A 17,707-nucleotide genomic window follows, 5' to 3' on the forward strand; every position below is an offset into this window, starting at 1 on the left:
AAATCTAAATTGCTTTTCTCTGGCGAAATTACAGTTAGTGATTCCGGTGCAGATTTTTGCATGCTTGTCTAATTTTAGTCTGAATGAAAAAAAAAACAAAAAAAAAACACTACTTTTTAGGTAAAAATAAAACACTCTCAAAATTAGCAATCTCTTTGGAACTCGAGGCAGGGCCGCCGTTAGGCATAGGCAAACTAGGCAGCCGCCTAGGGCCACCGATTGGTGGGGCCCCGCATAGGACTAAAAATAATTTTTAAGGTAAAAAATGATGATTCTGATGCCCAACGTCAGTGTTGGGGTACACTAGGTTTGAAAGAAATGACGTCATTGAATGTTTTCGCTGTGCATTTTATTTTTCAATTTCGTTCGGGCCTTGAGGCGATGGAAATAGAATGCTATAGAGTATTTAATGTCACTAGGTCATGAGTTTGACTTTATGTTACAGTTTTTCGGGCAAATGATTTAGCCCAATAATTAAATCTGGACAATATAGAAGTTTGGGTTTATGGAGTGACGTGTGTGTGTGTGTGTGTGTAGAGGCAGGGAGAGAGTGAGAGAGAGACCATAAAGCAGCAGTTGTACTGTCTCTTTGTGTCATCTCTCGGAGGAATTTCTCTCTGGTGACCTACTTGCGAGTTCTGTGCACTACCATCTAGTTGAGACCACCTAGAAGTCCAGGACTGTCCTACAATGTATAACTAGGACCACCAATGGTCGACACCAAACACACAAAATGTGTTGTGGTGGGAGGTGGGGAGAGGATGTTGATGTTTGCGTAACACTGGACAGAAACAACTACTTCAGGTCCGGAACTTGTAAAGCTACGTAACACTGGACAGAAACAACTACTTCAGGTCCGGAACTTGTAAAGCTACGTAACATTGTTACCATTGATGTTTGTGCGCGTGTGTGTAGGAAGCTAATGCGAGTGTAATTATCTTAAGAAGCTCAGAATAGTCTGACGTTTTGTTAGTATTTTTTTAAAAATATTTCTTTACACCTGAATCAGTCTTTGTATCTTCAACACAAACCACATTTTGCACACGTGCTGGGCGTACATTGGTTTCAGGTTAGCATAACGCCCTATAGGATGGGCGTACAGATGTCCTTGTCTTTCTGTCTAAGTCGTTTGACCTAGCAGTGGACTTCTCCCTCCATAATCCTAATACTACAAAATATCTCTCCCCCTCCCCGAGACTCTCCATTAGTCACAGAGGACGTTTCATCCCCCTCCACCAAATTACCAGCAGCTGACTTTTGGACAATAATGACTGACATGATTTACCCTCCACTCTCTCCCTACACACACACACACATACACAATGAGTGCAGTATGGTGTGTATGTCATATGAAAGACAAATGTCATATGGTGTGTATGTCATATGAAAGACAAATGTCATATCACTGTTGTCACCACACAACCTCCTGCCATGTTCCATCTAGTACAATCTGTATGAACGGAGACACCAAATGTTCCAATGGTCTTTGTTAGTCACTTCTACGTTTCAGTAGCCATCTCCTGCCACCATCTAGCCAAATATGTCTGCTCACTTTAGTACACCTAAACCAGTGCCGAGTGAGTATTTAGACCGTGAGAGAGTGGTCCAAGCGTGAGTAGGTTTTCAGGGTACATCATAAAAAGCAGCGGTCCTCAAGCTGTGTCCGTTTTACTTCCAGTGTCCTGAGTTAGACTTAACATGCAGATCAACTAGACCACAAACTAGATGTCCAGTGTTAATGACTCCCTGAATATGATTTCTAGTCGTGTGTTCCCGTTGTGCTACAGTGGCACGTGACGTGCTACATGCGACACTCGCTGACAGCTCGTACAACGAAGTATTGTATTCGGTTCACTGTTGTCACTTTGTTGAAATAAAGTGACGTGTTTGTGTAGGACCCAGCAGCAAGGTTACACCAATAGTAGAATATAGCGTCCTCTGTAAGGGACACCTCAACTTAAGAAAACACAAAGAAACCAGAACAGTTGCAAAATAGGGCCGTGAGATTTATAACATATTCACATTTGATTAGAAAACACCATTATTAAAACCACTAAATTTAGAATTATAAATTTACCACTAAATCACTAAATTTAGAATTTATAAATGTTAAGAATAAATAAGCAATTATCCATAACACATTGAACCATAACTTACAAATATTATTAAAAATTAAAAATATTCAGACTCCAAAGATGAAGGCACATCACTTATTCCACATGCTAAGAATAATTCATACAAGTGCTACATCTTCTTCTATTAAAGCATAGAATTGATTGCTTGACTCAACCAGGAAAATCAATGATTTTAAGTCTCTCATTAACATGCGTGACTAAATTAACACAGGATACGCGTAGAACGCAATTATCTTCTCTTTTGAAGTAACTCTGTAATTTATAAGATAAGACAAGACAATTTATAAGATAAGACAAGACCCGATCTTGAACATCTCTATCGCTTACTGTTACTATTTTATTTTAATACGGAAGTGATTGGCGGTAAACATTAGTAGCTGCCCACGAGAAGCTGACGGAGGTCACGAGTAAGTCTAGGTATGAGAACCCCTGGGGACCTAGAGAAGTCTGTTGTACCAACAAGTGTAAATTAGATATGGGTGAGCGATAGTATGTCGTGCGGGACCGCGGGACCTTCCCCGCGCGTTTCATCACCGCCATTTCTCAGTGCTGGGAACCTCACATTTTACTTACAGGGGCGTCTGTCATCTCCCTCATTAAGGTCAGACTCGGGGGAGGGGTGAGCTGTAGCGAAGGGGAGGGCGAGCGGCCTGAGAGAAGTTAACTCTTTATGTCATAGAGTTTGACATTTCCATGTGTATACACAAATTCAAACAGAAATATAAAGAAAGCACCACCTTCTTGTAATAGTTGCCCCCCCCCCCCCCCCAACACAAACACACTTTGTTACCACATTAATCTAATGAGAGCTGTTTTAAAAAAGTGAAGGTTTGGTTTATAAAAAAAATAATAATTTCTTTCGAACTTCCAGAGAAGAATATTAACAGACTTGAATCATATGACTGTTTTTTTTTCTCTAAGACTAAAATTTGGTTAAATGTAGAGTATTCTCTATGTAACACCTAACTCAGTTCTTACTATGCAAGGGTCGCTACATACAATAATCTGGTATCAAAAACTAGATTTCACTCTAACCTTGACTCTTTGACTTCCTCTAACTGAACTGTGCGATCAATGTTCAGAAAGTTCATTTCAAATAACAAGGTAGTTCAAAGCTAAAAGCAGAATACATGTTTAAAACATTTGCTCTGAATTACGTAAGTACAGTACCACTTTGGTAGTGTTTCTACGATGCCATATTGATAGTTGTAACCAACTCAAAGCTACTCATCTATATCACAACCAATTTGTTTTCTATTTCTATTGACCTAGTTTTGAATACATTTGAGATTTATCGAATGACCTAGTGACTGTGATAATCCGTTAGATGACCTAGTGGCTGTGATAATCCGTTAGATGACCTAGACGCGAATGTATCCCTGAATATCACCAGTTGGTTGGAGATTAAGTCTCAGTTTTTAAGAACAATAAATAAGGTTTGTGTTTTAGTCATTGGTTGAGTTCTTGGGGGGGGGGGGGGGAAACTAAGATTCAGTAAATAGATCCTGTGTGATAAACAGTAGAATGCCTGTACAGGAGTTTAGCAAGCAGAGCTTCTTGGCAGGACGTTTCTGGAGGTCTTATGAAGGCTTTAACAAACAAACAATTAATTCTAAATCCTTTTTGTCCTTCCTTTATAAATACTAATACTGGCAATGTCTGGAAGATTTAAGGATGAGTGGCGGCAGGCAAACCCAGATACCACCTGCTAATTTTGTAGTTTAAATATTTAGTATTCAAATGTAACTGTACTATACAGTAAATGATAATATCAAATTAAAAAAACCATTAGATTAGATTAATAAAACAACAACATTCACATAGAAAAACACGAGTCGCTGGTTCAAGTCCTGCCTGATAGCTCCCTGACCAACCAGTGGCGCTCCCTGACCAACCAGTGGCGCTATCTCTTCTAACCAAGAGAGGTATATCAAGGGAAGTAACTCTTATTTCTGAGTTTCTAACCCAACCACACCAAGACATTTGAAAGTAAATTACATTCTCGACAGAGCGAAGTAAAATGTATACACAAGTTTGAGGTCAAAACTAATTGTGCTTAAAAGCTACATTCTTTGCCATGGAAACGCATGCCTCCTTATTTCATTGTTCATACGTCCGAGGGGCCAAGTCGTCTGCCACTTCACTTCTGCTATCAAGGAAATTCTGACTAACGAAAAGTATTCCTGTAGAGACCTGGAGGGGTCAGTCAGCCCGCAATGACCACACGATAAAAAAAAAAAAAAGAAAGGAAAATATAAACAAATAGTACATGTTTACCAGTTGTCTATCCCTTGCGCTTTTTTATCTCCCCTTTCTTTTGACAGCAGACGAGATTTCCTGACATTTTAATTTGTTAATGGCGCCAAGAGTTGTGAACTTGACAAGGAACTTTTTTCTTTCTAGATTTCTGATTTCTAATAGTATGGACTATTTTGTTCTTTTGACTCTCAGTGTATGTGTAGAGCTAGAGAGGAACGTCCGTTTGAACTTTATTGTGTAGCTTTTAATTCGAAACGAGATGTCGATTGATTGGGGGGGGGGGAATTATTAATGTCAATAATCTGTGAGTTTTTAAATGGAAGCTCACTGTATTCTACGATCTTTCTTCCTGTCTCTCTTTCTCTACTCTCTCTTCTCTATGTATCTCTTTTTCTACTTGCCCCACATCTCTCTCTCTCTCTCTCTCTCTCCTGTCCACCTCTTTCTCTCAATGTCTTTCTCTCTTTATGTGTCTCTCTTTCTTTCTCTCTCTTTCTCTGTCCCTCGCTCTCTCTTCCTTCCCAGCTCTCCTTCTCTTTCTCTTATTGTCCCACTCTCTTAGTAGCACTCAATCTTTCTTTTTCTCTGTCTCTCTCTTTTCTCCTTCTCCATACGTCTCCCCCCCCCCTCTATATTTCTTTCTTTCTAGGTCCCACCTCTCTTGCTCTCATAAACCCCCCCCCCCCCCTTACCAGTTCAGATAATTTACTGTAGCAGACGTCGTGGTCAACAGTTAGGCATGTCCAGTCACCAGCTCGCGCTACATTCCTGGAAGTCGTTTTCGTCGTGTTCCAGTTGTTCTCAACCACATTTCATCTCCCTAGCATTACCCCCCCCCCCTCCCCACCCCGTGCAGTCCCCTCCCAGAATTCGACTGACACGGAATTTTAATTGTTTGGAGAAATTGAACCCATAGCGACCGTATTGTGAAGAGAGAGAGCCGATGTTGTCCAGGTGGACAAAGTCGTATATAAAGCTTGACCAATGTCCAGTGAATATTTTGTATTGTAGTTGGGGCGCCTGAAGTTGCTCCACGCACACTTCCAACTGACACAACTATGCAGTGGACGGCGGGGGGGGGGCACACCAATGAGGAGGGCGTGCATTGGTCTGTCTGTTTCTGGCACCCGAGCCATAAATATCTGAATGTAAAGAGACGAGGAGAGGCGGGGTGATAAAAAGGGGGGAGGGGCGCCACTTTCAAATTGAAACAAAGTGTGTTTGGCGTGACTTAGGCACCCGTTATCTGCGAAATGACTACTGCCCCCCTCCCCCACCACTACCACCGTGTTTCACGATAAAAACTTAGGGTGAGCAGCATGCCCGCAGGCCAGTTGAAGCACGCGTGAGTTATGATAACAGGAGCAAGTTGGGAGGGGGGCAGGGTGAGGTAGGAATGTGGGAGTTCGCCCAATAGATGTGTGTGTGTGTGTGTGTGTGTGTGTGTGTGTGTGTGTGTGTGTGTGACTGAACAAATTGATCAACATTTTTGTCTTCTAGCTTTCTTTTTTTTTCTTCGTTCATTTGCAGAGTTTATTGTGTGTGTGTGTGTGTGTGTGTGTGTGTTTAACTCTGTGCGGATTGGTTTGATCTATGTCTGACGCTTGACATGTTGGACAAACAAGGTCGCTTTGTCCACTTCTACTTTTTATTCTGCTGTATTGTACACAACAGATTGATAGTAACCTACTAGTACGCTAGCCACTAGTCCTGGGACACGCCCGTCACTTGCCCTACAAACATTCACTCGACCAGGAAACATGAACGATAGCCACTTGTGCCAATAACATACAAACTAACCAGTCGTCCCAGAAACATGCTCACTAGCCACTTTCCATGCAAACAAGCACGCTAGCCACTCGTACTTAAAGCATGCACGCTAGCCACTCGTACCTAAAGCATGCACGCTAGCCACTCGTACCTGAAACATGCACGCTAGCCACTCGTACCTAAAGCATGCACTCTAGCCACTCGTACCTGAAACATGCACGCTAGCCACTCGTACCTAAAGCAAGCACGCTAGCCACTCGTACCTGAAACAAGCACGCTAGCCACTCGTACCTAAAGCATGCACGCTAGCCACTCGTACCTGAAACAAGCACGCTAGCCACTCGTACCTAAAGCAAGCACGCTAGCCACTCGTACCTGAAACAAGCACGCTAGCCACTCGTACCTGAAACATGCACGCTAGCCACTCGTACCTGAAACATGCACGCTAGCCACTCGTACCTAAAGCATGCACACTAGCCATTCGTCACGAAAAGATGCATATATATACTTTAGATAGTCGTTCCGACGCGCTAACTCTTAGACTATAAACAGCCAAGCTAGCCATTTGTTTAAGAAACATGCACACTAGCGGCTCATCCTGAAAACATGCACACTAGCGGCTCATCCTGAAAACATGCACGCTTGCGACTCATCCTGTAAACATGCACGCTTGCACTTGTTCCTGAAATTTGCACGCTAGCCAATCGTCCTGGAAACATGCACGCTAGCCACTTGCCCTAAAAACATGAACTGATTTAATAAATGTTTCAAATGCTCATAAGGAAAACAGAACAAAAGGTTTTGAGGCTTATTTTTGTGTGGCGATGGTTTAGTGTGTATGTTTATTTAATACCCTAAACTTCCCGACAGCTTCTTAATGACATTACAAGGGAAAAAAACAAAACAAAACAAAACAAAACAAAACAAAACAAAACAAAACAAAACAAAAAACAACAACAAACAAACCAGAAATTGCCAAAATATTTGTTCAGCCCGTAAATGACTTGCTGCTGTTTGTTCTAGACCTTTTTTTTTGTTGAACACTTTAGTTCTAAATGGAACGGAGTGTCCTACTTTAGACCATTTCCTGCCTTCTTGATAGTCTGTCTCTAATCATACAAAAGCCAAAAACAAAAAAAAAAAACACAAAAAAAATGACCAATCTGACATCGTAAGACAGACACTTCTGCACCAGACTATTTCCCTCGACCCAAAGATAAGCCACAAGGAGACTAAATTCAGCCCCAACTAGCGCGCGGGGTTTCCCCTCGGAGATACAGGCAAGCGAATCAGATGGCTAGCTGATAGTGCTCCCTCCCTGGAAGCATCCTCTGGTGTGAGATATCTTCACCCTTGCTGTAGCCTAGAGAGGAACATCAGACAGTCTTTCTTTTTCTCTTCCTCTCCGAGTGTCAAGTCTAATAACAATAACAAAAGCTAACGATATGCTTAGTGCTGAAACCGCTAGGTGTTTTTTCAAGTAGATCAGGGTATTTTTGGGTGTAAACCTGGATATTTCCATCTAGATCAGGGTATTTTTGGGTGTAAACCTGGATATTTCCATCTAGATCAGGGTATTTTTGGGTGTAAACCTGGATATTTCCATCTAGATCAGGGTATTTTTGGGTGTAAACCTGGATATTTCCATCTAGATTAGGGTATTTTTGGGTGTAAACCTGGATATTTCCATCTAGATTAGGGTATTTTTGGGTGTAAACCTGGATATTTCCATCTAGAGCGGGGTATTTTAATATTGATCTGGGTACTTTTCATGTATATTTGGGTGTATTTTAATGTATATCTGGGTACTTTTCATTTTTCATGTACTTGATCATGTATAATCAAACTCTAAGGCCACATCACAAGATCCTTAGGGCTCGCAAAGACTTTCAGAAAGCAATGGTAAGACGTCAAAGAATGGGCAGGCATGTCAGTGAATGAAATTCTATTCAGGGCAAAGTACAGGGAGGAATGGAGAAAGACGTTGACAGATCTTCTGTTTTGCCCCAACGGTCCAAAAGACTAAGGGATAGGTGAAGGTGAAGGTGATCATGTTTGCCATGAAATTCTCTTTGTAACTCGCTCCGTGCACATTGTGGGTTAACTTTGAGCCTCGTTCAGACGAGACGGACCTAAATCACCATAATACCTAAATCACCCAGATACCTAAACCACACTGATACCTAAATCATCATGATGCACCCTAATACCTAAATCACCCTGATACCTAAATCAACCTGATACCTAAATCACCCTGATGCACCCTAATACCTAAATCACCCTGATACCTAAATCACCCTGATACCTAAAGCACCCTGATACCTAAATCACCCAGATACCTAAATCACCCTGATACCTAAAGCACCCTGATACCTAAATCACCCAGATACCTAAAGCAGCCTGATACCTAAATCACCTTGATACTTAAACCACCCTGATACCTAAATCACCGATACCTAAAACACCCCGATACACAGAGAAGAAAAACTCTGAATGCTTGATCTGCTGTCTACAGCATCCTCGCTGTGCAGTGTGACCTCTGACCTTGTCAAGTCGTGTTCGTGTACTCCACTCTTGCATTCAAATATACCTCGTCTAGTTTTGTTTAACATTCAGAAGTAATTATATAGGTCTGTGGGTCTCGCGGTGTTGAACACATGTCATGGTTGCCAACTTTAATTCTTCTAATGATCACTCAAGTTGGAAGTGCTAGTTTTGCAGTCACGTGATGCATTTGTTCATACAAAAGTCCATTACGTGAAGAAGAAGAAATTCACTAGATTAACGACACAAGATTTGGTTCGAAGCGCTCGCCTGTGTCCCCATATGTCTGTTCTACTTCATCGTCTGGTCTGTATTTCTGCATAGCCTGTTTCAATATATCATTATTTGAATAATTATGCTAAACAATCCAGTGCTTTGTGCTAGAATCTTATTTCTATTTCTATGGCTCAATAAGCTGGGCAGAGATTATCCTAGACAAAGTTTATGCTTGGCTGCGCAGAGATTTTGCCGTGCAGAGTTTATCCTGCGCCGAGAGTATGCTTGGTAGAGTTTATCCTGGGCTGAGGTTATTTGGGGCAGAGGTTATGCTGGACATAGTTTATCCTGGGCCGAGATGATGCTGGACATAGTTTATCCTGGGCCGAGATGATGCTGGACATAGTTTATCCTGGGCAGTGGTTATGCTGGACATAGTTTATCATGGGCCGAGATGATGCTGGACATAGTTTATCGGCAGAGGTTATGCTGGATATAGTTTATCCTGGGCAGAGGTTATGCTGGACATAGTTTATCCTGGGCCGAGATGATGCTGGACATAGTTTATCCTAAGCATAGGTTATGCTGGACATAGTTTATCCTGGGCAGAGATGATGCTGGACATAGTTTATCCTGGGCAGAGGTTATGCTGGACATAGTTTATCCTAAGCAGAGGTTATGCTGGACATAGTTTATCCTAAGCAGAGAATATGCTGTACATAGTTTATCCTGGGCAGAGGTTATGCTGGACATAGTTTATCATGGGCAGAGGTTATGCTGGACATAGTTTATCCTGGGCCGAGATGATGCTGGACATAGTTTATCCTAAGCAGAGGTTATGCTGGACATAGTTTATCCTGGGCCGAGATGATGCTGGACATAGTTTATCCTGGGCAGAGGTTATGCTGGACATAGTTTATCCTAAGCAGAGGTTATGCTGGACATAGTTTATCCTGGGCAGAGGTTATGCTGGGCATAGTTTATCCTGGGCAGAGGTTATGCTGGGCATAGTTTATCCTAAGCAGAGGTTATGCTGGGCATAGTTTATCCTAAGCAGAGGTTATGCTGGGCATAGTTTATCCTGGGCAGAGGTTATGCTGGACATAGTTTATCCTGGGCAGAGGATATGCTGGACATAGTTTATCCTAACCAGAGGTTATGCTGGACATAGTTTATCCTAAGCAGAGAATATGCTGTACATAGTTTATCCTGGGCAGAGGTTATGCTGGACATAGTTTATCCTAAGCAGAGGTTATGCTGGACATAGTTTATCCTGGGCAGAGGTTATGCTGGACATAGTTTATCCTGGGCCGAGATGATGCTGGACATAGTTTATCCTAAGCAGAGGTTATGCTGGACATAGTTTATCCTGGGCCGAAATGATGCTGGACATAGTTTATCCTGGGCAGAGGTTATGCTGGACATAGTTTATCCTAAGCAGAGGTTATGATGGGCATAGTTTATCCTGGGCAGAGGTTATGCTGGACATAGTTTATCCTAAGCAGAGGTTATGCTGGACATAGTTTATCCTGGGCAGTGGCTATGCTGGGCATAGTTTATCCTGGGCAGTGGCTATGCTGGACATAGTTTATCCTGGGCAGTGGCTATGCTGGACATAGTTTATCCTGGGCAGTGGCTATGCTGGACATAGTTTATCCTGGGCAGTGGCTATGCTGGGCTTAATTTTCTTCAAAACTTCCCTCCTGCCCCTCTAGTTTACTTAGAGTCAAATCACACCCAGCCGCCTTGGACCCAGCCCCTTATTTGTGCTTCCTTTATTTCGGTCACTACATTAAGGCTAATTCTCTCTCTCTCTCTCTCCTCCGTCTCGCTCCGCCCTCTCTATCTTACGCACATAAACCCACCAACACTTAGAAACATACACACACACACGCGCGCGCAAAGGGGGGGGGACAATTGAAAGGCTAATGAAATCTTAACTGTTAATTACCATCTTAAGCTGACTGAACGCCCCTCCAATGCAAGTCAGCCGGCCACCTATTCTCTACATCTGCTCGTCTGGAACTCAGGAGGAAATGAAAATACTTAAGTATTTACTTATCGCGCCCCCCTCCGCCCCCCTCACACTTTTCCCCACCTGTCTTTGTGCTCATATTGAATGTGTGTGAGTAGAAAAATGAGATTTTCCACGCGCTCTGTGTCTGCCCCATCCTCGCATTTTTCTTCTTCACCGCTGTCAGAAATATTTCATCTTTTGACTTTTTATGCAAGGGAAAAAAAAGCATTTGTGTAGTTACTTCCCTTTAAACTGATTTTTTTTCTTCTTCTTTTTATCTTATTTAAAATAAAATAAAAATAGAAACATTGAAATATTTTTCTTGTGATGCATAAATTTGTGTTGGCTGCGATACTTATTTGTTTTACGATTCTTTAACGACATCGCGATACTTATAGTTTACGATACTCCAACTCGCTTCAGGGGAGATCAGCGAGTAGAATTTATTTCTCATCATAACCCTTGACTTTTGAATAGCAAGATACTTCTAGGACTTGTTTAGTTTTTCGGTATATTTTTTCTTTTTTACTTTCACTGTAGGCCCTCCCCCCCCCTTCTTTCTATACACACATAATTACAGCTGAAGTAGCCACCCATGCTATCCATTTCTTAATTAATTAATTTTTTTCGTTAAAGCGCTTGACTTTCGAACCTAGGTATCTCGGGATCCAATCTCGGGGAAGACTTGGGGAATTAGAACCTCGGGATTCATAGGAATACCCCCCCACACACACACACACACCTTAAGCCAACCAACTCTAACCAGATATTAGTTGGAAAAGTAAAGGCCGGTGGTCGTTGTGCCATGACACCCTCGTTACCATTGGCCACAGAAACTGATGACCATTACATCATCTGCCTTATACATCGCAAGCTCTGAAAGAGTTACTTTACTTAAAAAATATATAATTCAAATTTAATAATGCGAAAGTTTTTATTAGATTAAATATTTCTAAACTTCTTAAACAAAGAAGTTAGGACAATCTCCCCTGGCAACCTGCCACACCCCTGCACCCAAAGCACGTGGCTAAAGACAATGGAACTTGCAAAGATACCAGACTTAAAACGAAGCGCGTGCTAAATCTGGACAATTCTTCACTGGAGATATCGATTGTTCTCAAACTGCCGTCTTCTACGTTCCATAGCCCTGACCATCAGCCCCCCTCTCCCCTCTATACAAGCACCCCTTTGGGGATCCTTGCACCCTCCACCTTCTCAACACTCCTGCTACAGTCCTATGCCAGGAAACTGTCAAAGAAGAGACTCTGCTTACCTTCTTATATATCTAGTTCTTATGTCTATACGTCACTATCAATAGGTTACACACGCTACATCATTCAAGTTTACTTTACAACAAGTGTACTTTACAACAAGTTTACTTTACAACAAGTGTACTTTACAACAAGTGTACTTTACAACAAGTGTACTTTACAACAAGTGTACAAATAGCAGCTACATTGACAAATACCTGTATTTTGAATAGAAATGCTTTTGATTTCGAAGATTAAGAATGAGTAAAGTGCTTTACATGGCCACGCAAATCCACTTGCAACCTGCTTATTTTCCCATATCTGATGCAGACAAAGCCGTTGTCCGCCGGGGTCTTTTTTAAGTTCTTTTTTGGTCTTCTACGTCTGTCTTCTACAAGTGCTTTTCTTTCGGCCTCAAAAGTGTGTCCCCACGGACTTCGTCAGAGCTTTTAAACTCTGAGGCTCTTTTCATCTATGCCAGTAAGGGCAAAATTGCGCCTGCGCCTGAGTTAATTTTTATAGCGTTCAAGGTGAACACTTCTGTGACGCCATCCTCCTATAAGTTCGCCCAAAAAGAACCTCTAATAGAAATTTAAAAAAAAGAATGTTACTTCGACACTCAGACTAAAAGAAATGAGAAAGAACATTCGAAAATTAATAGATTGCACTTCAATGACTCATTATAACCTGGAGTCTGGACATCTCGGGGTCAACACATCTTGTGATCTACCCTTCTTGTTGTCTCAACATCTCGGGGTCAACACATCTTGTGATCTACCCTTCTTGGTGTCTCAACATCTCGGGGTCAACACATCTTGTGATCTACCCTTCTTGTTGTCTCAACATCTCGGGGTCAACACATCTTGTGATCTACCCTTCTTGGTGTCTCAACATCTCGGGGTCAACACATCTTGTGATCTACCTTCTTGGTGTCTCAACATCTCGGGGTCAACACATCTTGTGATCTACCCTTCTTGGTGTCTCAACATCTCGGGGTCAACACATCTTGTGATCTACCCTTCTTGGTGTCTCAACATCTCGGGGTCAACACATCTTGTGATCTACCCTTCTTGGTGTCTCAACATCTCGGGGTCAACACATCTTGTGATCTACCCTTCTTGGTGTCTCAACATCTCGGGGTCAACACATCTTGTGATCTACCCTTCTTGGTGTCTCAACATCTCGGGGTCAACACATCTTGTGATCTACCCTTCTTGGTGTCTCAACATCTCGGGGTCAACACATCTTGTGATCTACCCTTCTTGTTGTCTCAACATCTCGGGGTCAACACATCTTGTGATCTACCCTTCTTGGTGTCTCAACATCTCGGGGTCAACACATCTTGTGATCTACCCTTCTTGGTGTCTCAACATCTCGGGGTCAACACATCTTGTGATCTACCCTTCTTGGTGTCTCAACATCTCGGGGTCAACACATCTTGTGATCTGCCCTTCTTGGTGTCTCAACATCTCGGGGTCAACACATCTTGTGATCTACCCTTCTTGGTGTCTCAACATCTCGGGGTCAACACATCTTGTGATCTACCCTTCTTGGTGTCTCAACATCTGGGGGTCAACACATCTTGTGATCTACCCTTCTTGGTGTCTCAACATCTCGGGATCAACACATCTTGTGATCTACCCTTCTTGGTGTCTCAACATCTCGGGATCAACACATATCGTGGTCTACACATCTTGTATATTACATTCAGTTTCTATGACCTCTATATTACTCGTTTTAATAGATGAGCGACTTCTTTCCATATCAGAATGAGGAGCATTGGAAGAGGGGGGGGGGTGGGGAGTGCAACATTGTCTGTGCCAAAGGTGAACCAAGATATTACAATGCCAGTATAAAAACTTCCTGATTTAATATTACCATGGCAGGTAACCATTATCTCAAATACATCCCCCACCCCAAAATATTTAAAAAATCGGGATTTAACCTCAAGCTTTAAGAAATGTAAGCTGTTTACTATTCCACCGCTTCACCCCCGACACGACTGCATACAAAATGGTTTCTACTATCTGTAGTTTAATGCTTGCACACTCAGAAGAAGGACGATAGTTTCAACATTTCACATGAAGTCCAGGTTCAAATCTTTATGCAATCCTTATATAATACTAGCCGACGTGACTTGCCTATAGAAGCACAATTTAAGATAATACTTCAGAAGATAATAAGATAGCAGCAAGAGAAGGTAACTCTTCAACTCTAAAACGTTTCAAATAAAATTTGGAAAATTTCCCATCAGAAAATAAACTTTTGAAAGTCTCAGGACAGGTGAATGTTTGTTGTTTTTTTTCCTTCCGATAATTTAGAAAAATGTTTTTTTATTTTTCTCAGACAAAGTTGATTGTTTTTCTTTCAATATAAAGTTTGTAAGATATTTGCCTTATTAGTGGATCGAATTGGTTGTGTTGTTTTTATGTGTGAAAATACAGCATCCTTGTCTATAACTAAAGAGTCATAATGTCCAGCCGAGGCTTTAGATTCTCAACTAAATAACATTATCTACGATACCAGCGCTATAACAATTTGTTATCATTAATTGCTCATTTGTCCCTTACTGTTCCAAACGTTCAAACCCGGAGGTATATCTGACACGAGTCTCAAAATCATATCGTCACATTGACAGTTAAAACAGTGTACACGCATGCACCAGAACACAAAAAACTAGCGACTGGTATCGCTACCATTAACAAAGGCAATTGTGCATGTAATATATGGCTTGTATCTAGACATTGTATCACTGTACGGCTCTGTTGATTGATTGAACATTATCGATATTTCATCCTTTCACTTTCTTTTTTTTTTTTTTTTCCCAGGCGACTATCCATTCGGTAGCAGTGACCCATTGACTCAAGGACTTCCGGAATGGGAGCAGCAACCAGAACCCAATTATTACGTCGTCAAGAACCAGCCGGTGACAATTACCTGTCGAGCGACACCTGCGATTCAGGTGAGTTATAGACAGTGCCGTGACTGAGAAAGAAAGAGAGAGAGAGAGAGAGAGAGAGAAAGAGAGAGAGAGAGAGAGTGGTGTAAAAAAAAAAGGGTAAACTCTGGCTGAATACTTGATAGGAGAATAAATGCTGTTTATTTCTAAAAACTCAGCTTGAAAAACAAACTTTCAACAAGAACACGGTTAATGGCGACCTGAGCTGAATAAATATTTATAGACTGACTGGGAAAACATTAAGAATGAAGTAGATGCAGTCTATAGATAGGACAGGGGAGAGCAATCGTCCGTATATAAAATAAATTAATAGACTGAACTGTAAGATCTAAGCCACTTTACTGTTGGTCTTTGGTTTAAAAGACTTGCTGGAGGTCTATGGAGCTGTCCCCTTTATTCTACTCACTGTACGCTTTGAGATTACACAGAGTTGGCAGCCAGAGTTCATCTGTTCGTCTATTTATCATATCTCTTAGTGCTGACCGATTTCTGAACATCGAATGAAGGGGCTTAAAACCAACCGGCAATAGGCACAAGAAGCAGGCAGGCACAGTCCTTCAAACTTCAATGTTTAGTCTCTTCTGTTGTTTAAAGAATCACTTCTCTTTCTTTCTCTTCAGTACTGCTATTGGAACTGAAGATTAAACTCGATTGGAGGAAAATTCTTTAGAATACAATCTCGTCGCTCACCATTTTGTGTTCTACTGATTAGTTTGATTATATGTCTCGTGTTCGGGGTCATGGGCTCATTTTGAAAACAAGTAGGTTAGTCGCCGAGGATTGGTTATTAGCTGAAAGTAGATATTGCACAAAGCTTAACAATGTAGGTCAGTTAAGTAGGTCACGTGGGAGTAGGTCAAAGAACACCAACACAAACAAACAAGAATGATTAAAAAGGTGTCAGACTAAAAGTTGTGGTGGCCTGGTTGAGAGAGGTTCAATTGAAACAACTTTCTGTGTGTTCTAGGTGACTCACTAGGAGAAAACACAGACAATTTAACGTAGTTCAGATATCAATTGGTGACAAGACTGTCAACTGTGACAAGACTGTCATCTGTGACAAGACTGTCAAATGTGACAAGACTGTCATCTGTGACAAGACTGTCAAATGTGACAAGACTGTCACATGTGAAAAGACTGCCAACTGTGACAAGACTGTCAACTGTGACAAGACTGCCAACTGTGATAAGACTGTCAACTGTGACAAGACTGTCAACTGTGACAAGACTGTCAACTGTGAAAAGACTGTCCACTGTGACAAGACTTGATTATGACCGAGACCTGTCGTCATAGAAAGCCTGAACACTGACCTGTTGCGTGGCAACAAGCTATTGGTCTAAACTGCCCACAGGTTTCGACATCGCAGGTCAGTGTTCAGGCCTTATATAACGATTGGTCTCGCAATAACATAACTGTCAACTGTGACAAGACTGTTAGCTGTGACAAGACTGTTAACTGTGACAAGACTGTTAACTGTGAAAAGACTGCCAACTGTGACAAGACTGTTAACTGTGACAAGACTGTTAACTGTGACAAGACTGTTAACTGTGACAAGACTGTTAACTGTGACAAGACTGTTAACTGTGACAAGACTGTTAACTGTGACAAGACTGTTAACTGTGACAAGATTTGACTATGATATGACACTCAACTGTGACAAGACTGTTAACTGTGACAAGATTTGACTATGATATGACACTCAACTGTGACATGACTGTTAACTGTGACAAGATTTGACTATGATATGACACTCAACTGTGACAAGACTGTTAACTGTGACAAGATTTGACTATGATATGACACTCAACTGTGACAAGACTGTTAACTGTGACAAGATTTGACTATGATATGACACTCAACTGTGACAAGACTGTTAACTGTGACAAGATTTGACTATGATATGACACTCAACTGTGACATGACTGTTAACTGTGACAAGATTTGACTATGATATGACACTCAACTGTGACATGACTGTTAACTGTGACAAGATTTGACTATGATATGACACTCAACTGTGACATGACTGTTAACTGTGACAAGATTTGACTATGATATGACACTCAACTGTGACATGACTGTTAACTGTGACAAGATTTGACTATGATATGACACTCAACTGTGACAAGACTGTTAACTGTGACAAGATTTGACTATGATATGACACTCAACTGTGACAAGACTGTTAACTGTGACAAGATTTGACTATGATATGACACTCAACTGTGAGAAGACTGTTAACTGTGACAAGATTTGACTATGATATGACACTCAACTGTGAGAAGACTGTTAACTGTGACAAGATTTGACTATGATATGACACTCAACTGTGACATAACTGTTAACTGTGACAAGATTTGACTATGATATGACACTCAACTGTGACATGACTGTTAACTGTGACAAGATTTGACTATGATATGACACTCAACTGTGACATGACTGTTAACTGTGACAAGATTTGACTATGATATGACACTCAACTGTGACATGACTGTTAACTGTGACAAGATTTGACTATGATATGACACTCAACTGTGACAAGACTGTTAACTGT

General features: G+C 41.4%; 1 protein-coding gene across 6 annotated transcripts in view; it reads left to right on the top strand.

Moving 5' to 3' along the window:
* LOC106077997 (netrin receptor UNC5C-like) overlaps window positions 1-17,707 on the top strand; it is a 505,747-nt gene that overhangs the window by 381,202 nt on the left and 106,838 nt on the right. For all 6 annotated transcript variants that reach the window (XM_056020001.1, XM_056020000.1, XM_056020004.1 and 3 more), the window contains one exon: window positions 15,020-15,153. In XM_056020001.1, coding sequence (XP_055875976.1) covers window positions 15,020-15,153 — 134 coding nt within the window. The remainder of the gene's footprint in view (window positions 1-15,019; window positions 15,154-17,707) is intronic.

This window comes from Biomphalaria glabrata, chromosome 2, assembly GCF_947242115.1.
Source record: "Biomphalaria glabrata chromosome 2, xgBioGlab47.1, whole genome shotgun sequence".
NCBI lineage: Eukaryota > Metazoa > Mollusca > Gastropoda > Planorbidae > Biomphalaria > Biomphalaria glabrata.